The sequence below is a fragment of the Caloenas nicobarica genome, chromosome 8 (assembly GCF_036013445.1).
Source record: "Caloenas nicobarica isolate bCalNic1 chromosome 8, bCalNic1.hap1, whole genome shotgun sequence".
NCBI classification, from domain to species: domain Eukaryota; kingdom Metazoa; phylum Chordata; class Aves; order Columbiformes; family Columbidae; genus Caloenas; species Caloenas nicobarica.
In genome coordinates, this window is record NC_088252.1 from 19,839,561 (window position 1) to 19,851,077 (window position 11,517).

The window sequence follows — 11,517 nt, forward strand, 5'->3', positions numbered from 1 at the left end:
ATTATGCTAAGATTTTTTTTTTTTGAGTAATGTCATCAACTGCAGCCGAAAAGGAGAACAATAAGAAAGTAAACAGCCGCCGTGCCCTCAGGAGTGTCTGGACAATCAGGACCCGTTTATATGCCACATCTCGTAATTTGCACCTATTTTTCGACAGTTTAACCTATCACTTATCCACGGGTTATATATACATTTTCGAATTAAACACATTAAACCCGATAGGACTTATTTGCATAATCCGCACGCGGAAAAAGATGCATCCTTGTTCGCTGGCGCGTTTTTATTATTATTATTGTTATTTAGATTGTGTGTAATGGCCCGGTCCCTCTGCCGGCGGCTCCTCCCCCGCTCGGGGCGCGGCCGGGCCGGTAGGGGGCGCCGCAGCGCCGCGGCTGAGCCCGCAGGGGCCCCGGGTGCTGCCGCGGCCCCCGCCCGCTCCGAGCCCTGGCCCCCGCAGGGGGGTCCCCCGCCGCCCCTCACCCCCTCCGGCTTAACGCTCTGAGGGGGATCGGACCGAAAGGCGGAGCAGCCCCGTCGGGGTAGAGGAGGCGCGGAGCGGCGCGGGGCTCCGCGGACGGAGCGCCCGGGGCGGGGGGCGCGCGTGGAGCGGGGCCGGCGAGCGGCTGCCCCCACCTCCCGCTCCGCGTCCTCTCTCCTCTCCTTCCTTTGTCGTCAAGTGCGTTTTAGCAACAAAGATCCCAACAAGAGAGTGGAAGTAAACTTAGCCGGGGCTTTGTGCGGCCCGTGTAGTGACAACAAGAGAAACAAAACTACCTATTTGTAGCGCCGGGCCGCGCTCCCCCCGCGCTGCGCGCCCACCCAGCGCCGCCTGTTCCCGCACAATGGGCGCGGAGTAACGTTACGCTGCTGGGCCCGGTCGCGCCCGCAGGCAGCAGAGGGACGGAGCGCGCCCCGGGGCCCTGCAGAAGTGGTCCCTGCCTCGCATTGTGTTCTGCAGGGAAGACATTTGGGGGACTCGTTGTTGCACTGGACACCCCCCATCCTCCAAGGCTGGAGGAAAGGGCTTGGCGTTGTGTGCCGCGGCCGGAAGGGCGCAGGGCCCGGTGTATGGCCAGGAGAAGGGCACAGCCTCTTCCTCGGCTGAGCGGTGCGAGCTCAGCTCCCCGGCAGCAGCAGGCAAAGGGCGGCCCGGGAAAGGCGCGGCTGCAGGACCGGTCTGGGGCGCCCCTTTCGCGGGGGCTCGACGCACGTGGCCGGTCTGGACACCGGAGGCCCCGCGCAGGCGGGCGGCCCCTCCGTCCCCAGGAGCACTGGCAGAAGGGGGTGGGGGTCGGGGAGAAGCCGTTCTTGCTCCGCTCCCCCCATGGCTTCTCCCAGCCCCAAGCCAACATCAACTTTAAGAAAAAGAAAAAAAAAAAAACAACACGTAGCAACAATGCTGTTTACCCACTTCCTCCAAAAGGCGTGTGTGACCTGTTGCTGGAAGGGGAGATACAAAGGCTTCCCAGTGGCTGCCCGGGCCGCCTCCGGGCCCGCCTCCCCCGCCGAGCCGTCCCGGCGGCTCCGAGCCCCCGCCCCGTTTCATGCAAAACCAGGGGTAGAGACTTGTCCTCAGTGGCGGAGCCGCCGAGCGCTGATTGGCCGGGGCGAACACATTTATTCCCTGACAAGCCCCCATCACATGGATGGTTGTCTATTAACTTGTTCAAAAAAGTATCAGGAGTTGTCAAGGCAGAGAGAGAGAGTGTGTGTGTTTGCAAAAGGGGGTAAAGTAGTTTGCTGGCTCTTTAAGACTGAGGTGGAGAGAGAGAGAGAGAGCGAGCGGCAGGCAGAGAAAAGGGAAAAAGGAGGAAGAAGTTTTTTAAAATCAAGGCTCCGGCGGTAATAATAGCAGTTATTGGCATTATTAATCCATCAGCGAAGAGGAAGATCCTGATCTTGATTCAAGTGTTGTTTTGGGGAGTCCCCCTCCCCCCTTTCCTACCCCTCCCTAGGAAAAAAAAAAAAAAAAAAAAAGTCCGGCTTGGGACTTCGCTGCGGCTGCTCCTCGCTTCTCTGCTCAAGGCTGGTTCCAGGCAAAAATAGTTTGAATGTACAACATGATGGAAACCGAGCTGAAACCTCCCGCCCCCCAGCAAACTTCGGGGGGAGGCACAGGCAATTCCAACTCAGCCGCAAACAACCAGAAGAACAGCCCGGACCGGGTCAAGCGCCCGATGAACGCGTTCATGGTGTGGTCCCGCGGGCAGCGGCGGAAAATGGCCCAGGAGAACCCGAAGATGCACAACTCCGAGATCAGCAAACGGCTCGGGGCGGAGTGGAAACTTTTATCCGAGGCGGAAAAGAGACCCTTCATTGACGAAGCTAAGCGGCTCAGAGCTCTGCACATGAAGGAGCACCCGGATTATAAATACCGACCCCGGAGGAAAACCAAGACCCTCATGAAGAAGGATAAGTACACGTTGCCAGGGGGTTTACTGGCACCGGGCACCAATACCATGACGACTGGGGTAGGGGTTGGGGCCACCTTGGGAGCTGGGGTGAACCAGAGGATGGACAGTTACGCGCACATGAACGGCTGGACCAACGGCGGCTATGGGATGATGCAAGAGCAGCTCGGCTACCCGCAGCACCCGGGCTTGAACGCGCACAACGCGGCGCAGATGCAGCCCATGCACCGCTACGACGTGAGCGCCCTGCAGTACAACTCCATGACCAGCTCGCAGACTTACATGAACGGATCGCCTACCTACAGCATGTCTTACTCCCAGCAAGGGACCCCGGGCATGGCCCTGGGCTCCATGGGCTCGGTGGTCAAGACGGAATCCAGCTCCAGTCCCCCCGTAGTCACTTCCTCGTCTCATTCAAGGGCTCCTTGCCAAGCTGGGGACCTTCGGGACATGATCAGCATGTATCTACCAGGTGCTGAGGTACCAGAACCAGCTGCCCCAAGCAGACTTCATATGTCCCAACACTACCAGAGTGCACCTGTTCCTGGCACAGCCATTAATGGCACACTCCCTCTATCACATATGTAAGACAAAGGGGCCGGGGGGGAGGGGGGGAAGGGGAGGAAGGAAAACTAAACAAAACAAACAACAAAAAAACACTTTTATTAGAAATTCTGGACTTTTTTTTTTTTTTGGACTATTTTTGTACAGAGAAAACTCGCGGTGGGGAGGGATGGGGAGGGGGGGGCAGAAATTAAACCGACAGGGAACTTGTATAGATCTCGGAGGGGAAGCAACTACACAAAACTTTTAAAAAGTTCTAGTGAAAACGGTAGGAACTTTGCAGAAAGTTTGCAAAAGTCTTTACCAATAATATTTAGAGCTAGACTCAAAGAGCAAAGAGGAAAATGTTTTAATATTTGCAGGCAACTTTTGTACAGTATTTATCAAAAGAAACATGGCAATCAGAATGTCCATTGGTAATATAGAGAGAAGAAAAAAAAACGAACTCGCGAATTTGCCAATTATTTTTAAAAAATAGAGTCTACTTGGAGCGTTGTGGCTTTGAAGGCTGAATTTATAGCAGCTGCGAGAGGAGAGGAAATTATTTTACAGCATTTGGACATTTAAATTGTTTTAGGAATTGTACGAAAGACAAAAAAGGTAGGGTGAGTACTTGCGAACCATGGACTTGGTTTGCTGTAAAAGGGCAAACGTTTAGATTGTACTAAATTTTTTTTTTTTTTTTTTTTACTTCTTGTTAAAAAGCAAAAATTGCCATGCAGGTTCACACGCCGTTTGTTAATTTATAATAACTTTTGTTTCCAGAATTCATCCTGTTCAAAGAAAAGAAAAGAAAAAAAAAGAAATTACTGTGTTTGAAATATTTTCTTATGGTTTGTAATATTTCTGTAAATTTATTGTGATGATATTTTAAGTTCTTTTTTTTTCTCCTCATTTTCCGTAGTTGTATTTTAAAGATTCGGCTCTGTATTATTTGAAATCAGTCTGCCGACAGTCCATGTATATATTTGAACTAATACCATCCTTATAACAGGTACATATTCAAGTTAAGTTTTTACTCCATTATGCACAGTTTGAGATAAATAAATTTTTGACATATGGACACTGAAGTTCCGCTTGAGTCTTGGATTTATTTTTGTAACGCAAGATGTTTTTTTAAATAATTCATGCAGTAGAAGGTATCATCGTAGCCAACTGAGTACGATAAATAATGCAGCAACATATATAACGCATGAATATTTTTATATGTATGTATATATAGAGAGAGAAAGTACAATAGCTTTAACGGAATAACTGCCTGTGCCAGCTTCGGGGGGACGGGACTGCGGAGTGAGACGCTCGCCCAATTCCCTTCCCTTCCAAGGAAGCCGGGTGAGATGGGGCAACGGGGGATTCGGACTCGGCTGCTTGTGACCACTTGTTGCCTCCGGCAGGGCCGAGCCGGGGCTGGCGGGACGCGGAGCGGGAGCCCGGCCGAGGGCCCTGCGAGCGGCCCCTGGTTTGCATATACAGATAATTGATTTCTCTCTTTCCCAACGGTACCGTCTTCCTCTGGGGCACGCAGGAGCGGGACCGGCTGCTCCTGGCTGGGAACGGCACCGCGGCCGGCCCGGGGCTGCAGCCGCGGCGCTGGCGGGGGCCGAGCGCTCCCCGCTCCCTTTGTTCGGGACTTTCCTCCAAACTTTCCTCTCCTGGCTTCTGGGCAGCGCAGGAGGAGGTGAGAGTTGGGGGCGGGGAAGGCTTGGCCGGGCAAAGGTAAGAAACAACAAAACACTAACAAACAAATGCCAGAGACTTTCACGCTTTATCACAGCTCTTCCTTGAATCCTGTTTCTTAAATTGCCAGCGCGGTGTAGCCCCGTTTGGGACACTCTCTGCAGCCGGTCACAAGCCCCAAAGAGAAGCGGTGGCGCCCGCCAAATAGGAGGAGAGAGCGATCCGCCATCCGTGCCAGGTAGAGTTCTACTTTGTACAGTTGTGACCGCAGTTGCCGAGGAGGCGGCTCCGCGCTGCTGCGCTCCGGACGCGACAGGGCCCGTCGCCCCGGGCAGGGCCGGGAGCAGCGGGCAGCAGAGCTGGGCAACCGCAGCCCCTGTTCCGTCCCCTGAAGCCCCAACCTTCATTTGGTGCTGTTAACGCGGGTGCAGTTTCCCTTGGGAAACACGCGTGAGGAAGATGCAAATAATAATAACAATAATAATAATAATAATAATAATAATAATAATAATAATAATAATAATAATAATAATAATAATAATAATAATAAGGTACGAAATTTGAGGCACTGTAAATGCAACCTGGTCATGTCTTCAGGTAACGGCGTGTTGTGCATGGTAAGGGAAGGATGTGATGGTTGGCTTTGGCAAGGCACAAAGTGGGCACTCCAGAATGAGGGCAAGTGTTGCTCAGCTTTTGTCTCTATAGTATTTCTTGTCGGTCACTGGATTTCACTTTAGCTAAGGGAGGAAGAACGTAGGGAAAAAAAAACCCAAACCTGTCTGACTGTGGCTTTTATTTGGTAGTGGTATTTCCTAGGCTCAGTTTTGGCCTCCATCCTTGAAGCCTGGTGTCCAGATGAAAACTGAAATTGCCAGACTGGGAGATGAGGAGTTTTGCTCACTGCCTGTTTTTATAGTTACCTCCCTTTGTCCCTTTTATTTCTGCACCGTCGCCGTACTTGGGCAACACAGCAATCCTTGCAGATTCCCAGCCTTTTCTGTTTCTTTTACGTTAATGCAACGAGTAAAATATTGGGTTTTTTTTAGAGCTGTGAGCGTTTGCAATGCGTCAGGGGATTATTCACGTGGTAACGAGCCCACATCCCTGCTCCCGCTCACCTCGCTGGGAAAAGAGAACCAGAAATAAAAGCCCAATCGATATCGCGAGTCCATTTTTTAAAAGCGAATCTTCACCAATTAACAGCAATAAAACCTGGCCTCTTTTTGAAGTGCTAACTAAAATATTCGAGGGGGGTAGTTGGAAATGTTGGTCCTTTTACAATTCGCATAGAGAAGGCGAGCTAATACCTTTAAACAAAAGGCACTAAGCCACACATTCAGGCTTAGTGAATTCAGCAACTTTTTATATGGGGAATTTGTTTGAGCTTGGATTTCGGAGTACGGTGTGGAATATATGTTGTTGAAACGTGATCTCTCTTGGACAGATTCCTTACATCCATCCATCTATCCATCCATCCATCCATCCATCCATCCATCCATCCATCCATTTATCCGTTTAGCGAGGGTAACCCAAAGCGTTTTACACGTACAGCTGAACGATTTTATTTTTAAAGTGTTACTTGGAGGAACGCCATTGTCCACTGCTAATTTTAAATTCAACACATTTGATAACACCTAAGCCATTATCCTGGGCTTTCGTTTATAGCAGCTGAAATGTGTAGCAGTGGTCATGGAGATGTTTTCATTTTGGTTATTGAAGACCTTCTGGGTTCTCCGTGTTTTCCCGCTGGTGAATTGCTGTGTGCATTATAGCCAGGGTGATGCTCGGTCCAAGAGCTCAGTGTAACGTTTCGCTAAACTTCCACAAAGCCGGAATGAACCCAAGGATAGGATTATAGTTTCCCCTGTGATTTTTTTAACTTTTTTTAAGGACTGAGTGTTAAAATATTTTGCGGAACTGGAGAGGTAGATTAACAGGGTTTCTTGCCAAAGCTGGGAAGCTGGTATTACAGACTGTCCCAGGGGGAAATCGCTCACATTAACCACTAAATGAATATTTGACAAGGGCTCATTCGGGGGTATTATTACTACAAACGGGTCCCTACTGGACTTTCCAAGGGTCAAAGAGCAATGGTTCAATTAATTATTTAGACTGTTAGTAGATTTGGTTGTAATAGCTGTACTGATTTCTGCAACCGACAGCTTCTTGCGGTGGAGGACCTGGGGAGAGGCGCTCTGCCCCGCAGCCCCTGCTCCAGCCTCAGGCTGCCGGCTGCCGTCGGACATTTCTCTGCTGAAAACATATTTTTATTCCTTGAAATGCCCACTGGTGCCGTGTGGGACAGCTGGGGTGGCGGTGGTGCCAGCAGCAGCGTGTTCTCTCTCCGGAATAATTCCTCCTCGTCTCCAACGGGCAGCAGACCTGTATATCTGTCTCCGAATAGCAGGTAGATAGCTTAGCAATTTAAGTAGTATATAATATAGGTCCCACTGAAAGAAAAAGGCTCATTACTGATAGGTGCGATTAGATACACTTCAGTTATTTTAATCCTGATCTAACTCAAATATTAAAATCTAAAGCCTGCTACGGTGCGTTCGAGATTCCCGAGGATATATGCAGTATGCTAACATTCAGATGTCAGGAGAACTGTGTCTTTGCGTTTTTAACGCAAGGCAGCTTCGCCTGACACTGTCGTTTCAACATTTTTGTTGTTGGGGGGGCGAGAGAAGGGAGGATTATTTTGTTTGATTTCTACAACAAACATGTTCGCAGTAGTAGATACTAAAAAAAAAAAAAAAAAATGTTGGGAGTGTGCGATTAGGTGACAATAATATATGTTGAATGAATAAGAGATAAGCTGCAAGGGGGGAGAGGGAAGCAGTAATTATAAACCCAATTCATTCAGCTTTTCAGGACTTTTGTTGTGGGAGCTCCATTGACGGGCTTCGAGCTGCCAGTTTTCTCACATTAAAAAGAACTGATCAGCGCCTCAGGGGGACAAGCAACACCGCTTAACTGCATAGTGATGGGGTCCTCATTTAGAGCCATTACAACAAGAAAATTAAACAGAGCCTTTGTGTGCACCAGGTTTACTTTTCAATTGCTGACAGTTTATAGCTAACTGCTCAGAGATTGAAGTTTGATTGCGGTTTGATCGCCTGCTAGTTAGCACCACCGCGATTTTAGTTTTGGTAATTAAAACCAGTTTTTTTCTGACGATGGCAAGGTTTGGTACTATTTTGCTTTTGAGGAATCAATTCGCTTGGCGAGGATGTACAGCGCTGGACTGAGTGTGGGGGCTTTTTCACTTGCGAGATGAAAAGGAACCCAGGGTCGGAAATTCTCGGAGCTGCACATTTCGCTGTGCAGGAGCGGGAGGCAGCGCTCCGTACCCCGGGCAGCATCGCTCCGTACCCGGGGCCAGCACCGCTCCGTACCCCGGGCCAGCATCGCTCCGTACCCGGGGCCAGCACCGCTCCGTACCCCGGGCCAGCATCGCTCAGTACCCCGGGCCGGCTCTACCCGGGCAACGCGCCCGCACCCCGGCCGCGCTGGCGGCTTCGCTCCGGGCTTCGGAGGTCGGCGGAGCTGCCTCCTCTGGCAGGTGCCGGGCGGGCAGAGAGAGGGGAAACAAAGGAAAGCCCCAAACCTTGCCGTGGTGGTTTTTGAGCTTTGCTTCTGGAGCGCTCAGCGGATTTGCTGTGGCTGAGCCCTGTGTGTGTGTACGTGTTTGTGCCCGTGTGCGCCTGTGCGTGCAGGGGAGGGGGCGCGCCGAAAAGAGCTGTAATTTTTCATTATAATTTACCAAGGTTGGTAGAGAGCCGGGCTCGGACACTTGCTGCCCGGGAAGGTCCGTCCCCGCCGGCCCGGCTCTCCCGCAGGAGACGCCCGCACAGCTGAAGCAGCAGCCCCGGGGGGAGCCCGTGCTCGCGGGTCCCGGCCGCGGGCGGCCGCGCAGGGAGCGGGGCCGGGCCGGGGAAGTTTCTCCCGGAGTTTCTGTCCGCTGACTCCGACCGCGGGAACCAGCGCGGCGTGCCGACTCCCGAGACCTCTGCCGTGTGAACGAGAGCTTTTACAGCGTGTGTTTTTATGTCTTTTTTCTTTGTAATGTTATTTTTTAAAATATTCTTTTACGGTGTCTATGTGTTTTGTTTGCACCCCCTTCCCCGCCGATAAAAAGAGCCTCTCCATCCGTCCAAGTGCGTTTCGGACTCAAGTCACCCAGCGATTATCCCAAGGCCGTCGACTTCTCCAGGGGAGCGAGAGGGCTCGCAGCTCGAGGCGGGGGGAGGCTCTGAGGGGTACCCCACAGGTCAGGGGACTGCCAGGCCGCTCCTGCGGCGGCCGGCGGAGCTCGGTGCCGCCAAAGTGACGATGCCGCCGTTTCCTAGAGGCTCTGGGAGCAGTGGGACCCCGACAAGCCCTGGGAGAGCCCTGCTAACCCCGGGGCGCGGAGCTGGGTTCTGTCCTCCCGGCTTCCCGAGTGGTGTCCCTCTCTCCGGAGCCCAGCACCGGGCACGGGGCTGCCCCAGCCCCCCCGGCCGGGATGTGCCCCCATTCCCGGGCAGGCGGCGGAGAGCTGCTCCCTGGGCCGCTGCCCCGGAGGAGCAGGAGGGAAGGCCCGGCCCCCTGCGGGCTCCCCCGCCCCGGGACCTCGGTGACCCCATCATCTCCGCAGCAGTTAGGGCTGATGACGTAATGTGGGCGCGGTTTTTTTTGCAGAAAGTCGTGATTAACGGAGGCGGGAGGGGAGTGGGGGAATCCCACCGGGTGCTGCAGAGAAAAAGGCTTCTGCAGAGGGTGCATTAGGACACTCACACACACACCCCAGGCTGCGGGCCTGATCCTGCCAACATGTCTCCCCTCCGGCCAAGAGGCCCGGCCAGGCGAGCGGAGTTTACTCGGGCGAGTAAGGACGCCCGGGGCCGGGTCCAGCTGAATTAGAAGCAAAACCCACAACGCTCGGCGGGGCGGCTGGGTCGGCCGGCTGCGAGAGGGGCCGGGGCTCGTCCCCGCGCTGTCCCCGGCTGCCCGGCTCCTGCCGAGCAGTGCGGGTGCCACGGGAGCAGCTCTCCAGCGTGTCCTTCTGGCATTTCTTGGAATGATGGTTCCTTTAAGCTCTTACAAATTGCAAAAGTTGCAGAAGACAGAGAAATAATTAATGTATTAAAACAAGCAGCGAATTCCTCAGGAGGCACCTTATCAACTCCAGCCACACTGGCTTCATCCCTCCTTGTATGCTAATGCCCCGTGACGTCACCGGCGCCAGATTGAATGTGAATCAGTTATGAAATTATTAGTTTTAGTTTAAAAAGCAATCTGGCTCTCCCGCGAGTGGGGTTTGCGTTGCCGCGGGTGCTCGCTCTGTGTCCTCCCCGTGTTATGCACACACAATAGTTGCAACTTGCCTGTCACATGAATCAATATTTCCAAAGCACACATCTGAACTGGGGTTGATGTAAAGAAACCCACAGATTAATTGGGTTCGTTTCTGAGACGGCAGTGTCTTCCTTATCGATACACACATTACACCAGAAAACAGACAATCGGATTTCCTCCTACTTTTCAGGTAGGCAAGAGCTCCTTGTGATTTATTTCGGTTAAGATCCCACTGAGGGGGTGTGATTCTTTGCCGGCGTCTGAGAAAAAATCCCCAGGAGCGTTTGCTTTTGCTCCCGATAGAGGAAAATGGGCCAGAAAGGGGGGGAAATACAGATTTTGGTTGTTTGTTTGTTTCAAATAGCAAGATTTTGATTTTGGATTTTGAAAAGAAGAGCAGCCCAGCGGAGGAGGGCCAAGGGATCTGAGCGGGAACAATGGGCATTAACACCGTTTCAATCGCTGAGGCCACTCTAATTAGTTGTCTGGATCCGGCGAGATCAAATACCTGAATCTAAAGCCCTCGTCTCTCTTTCTTTTGCTTGCGAATACTTCTGAAAAATGGTTTATGAAGAAACCAAACTAAACCTAAATCCCCTGGAGTCTCTTTCGAGGAGTTTTGCCGATAACAACTTTCTCCCCGGGTTAGGGCGGCCGGCGCGTCCCCTCCCCGCCGTGACCGCCGGCCCCGGGGCTGCCCCGCCGCCCCCGCCGCCCCTGCCCGGGCACCCCCGGTAACACCCCACGCCAGCCCCTCCTCAAATGCTTGAGGACACTTTGGTCTCTTTAGCCGTTTTCCCGTCTTCCGAGAGCAGGCGGCTCTGCTGCCATGAATCATGAATAAACTTGTAGCTCTTTCTTCTGGGGACACCCGGCATCGGCCCCTCGCTCTGTTCCCGGGGGCTGCGGGGCCCCCGGCACGAAGCCGCCCCCGGCCGCAGGAGGGACATGGCACTGGCCCCGGTTCCACTTCCAGCAGCCCCCTAAGCAAAGAAAGAAAGAAAAAGTTATAACTGGCTAAGAAGTGAGTTTCTGACTAATGAAATCCGAAATGAGTGGCGAATATAAAGAATTGTGAGATTTCTTCCCTGCCCCCCCAGCACTGATTGGCAATACTCTTTTTTTTTTTTTTTCGTGTGTGTGTTGGTTTGAAAAGCAGGAAGAAATGTAATGAATTGAGTGCTGTCAGAGATGTCTTCTCTGTTGATGTGGTGAATGGCAGTAGCTCCCTGATCCAGTGCAGGTGCAGTAGAGCTGGGGAATAAAAGAGGGGGGCTCTCTGTTCAGTGGAAAAAGCACATTCCCTACAATAGACCACACACTGCCAGCCAGCACGGCATCAGCTCACACTCTCAGACTTTTTTCGCCTCTTTCCACAGTCCTGAGCTCACAAAATGGCTATACATTAGGACTAGTTAGGGTTCGCTTTTAATGAACAGTTGTGACTCCTTTTGACCAACATTTAAATCTGCTGTGCTCTCTCTGAAGACTGGTCTGTTTTGATCACAGGTTTTAAAAAATG

General features: G+C 52.2%; 1 protein-coding gene across 1 annotated transcript; it reads left to right on the forward strand.

Annotated features, from left to right (window-relative positions):
* Positions 1 to 2,051: 2,051 nt before the first annotated feature.
* On the forward strand, positions 2,052 to 2,999 carry SOX2 (SRY-box transcription factor 2). The gene has a single exon (XM_065639860.1). It carries the CDS (start codon positions 2,052 to 2,054, stop codon positions 2,997 to 2,999), a length of 948 nt encoding a protein of 315 aa, XP_065495932.1.
* Positions 3,000 to 11,517: the final 8,518 nt, after the last annotated feature.

Excerpts from the sequence above, each read along its gene's own strand:
- SOX2 (XM_065639860.1), top strand. The coding sequence starts at position 2,052 with ATGTACAACATGATGGAAACCGAGCTGAAACCTCCCGCCCCCCAGCAA.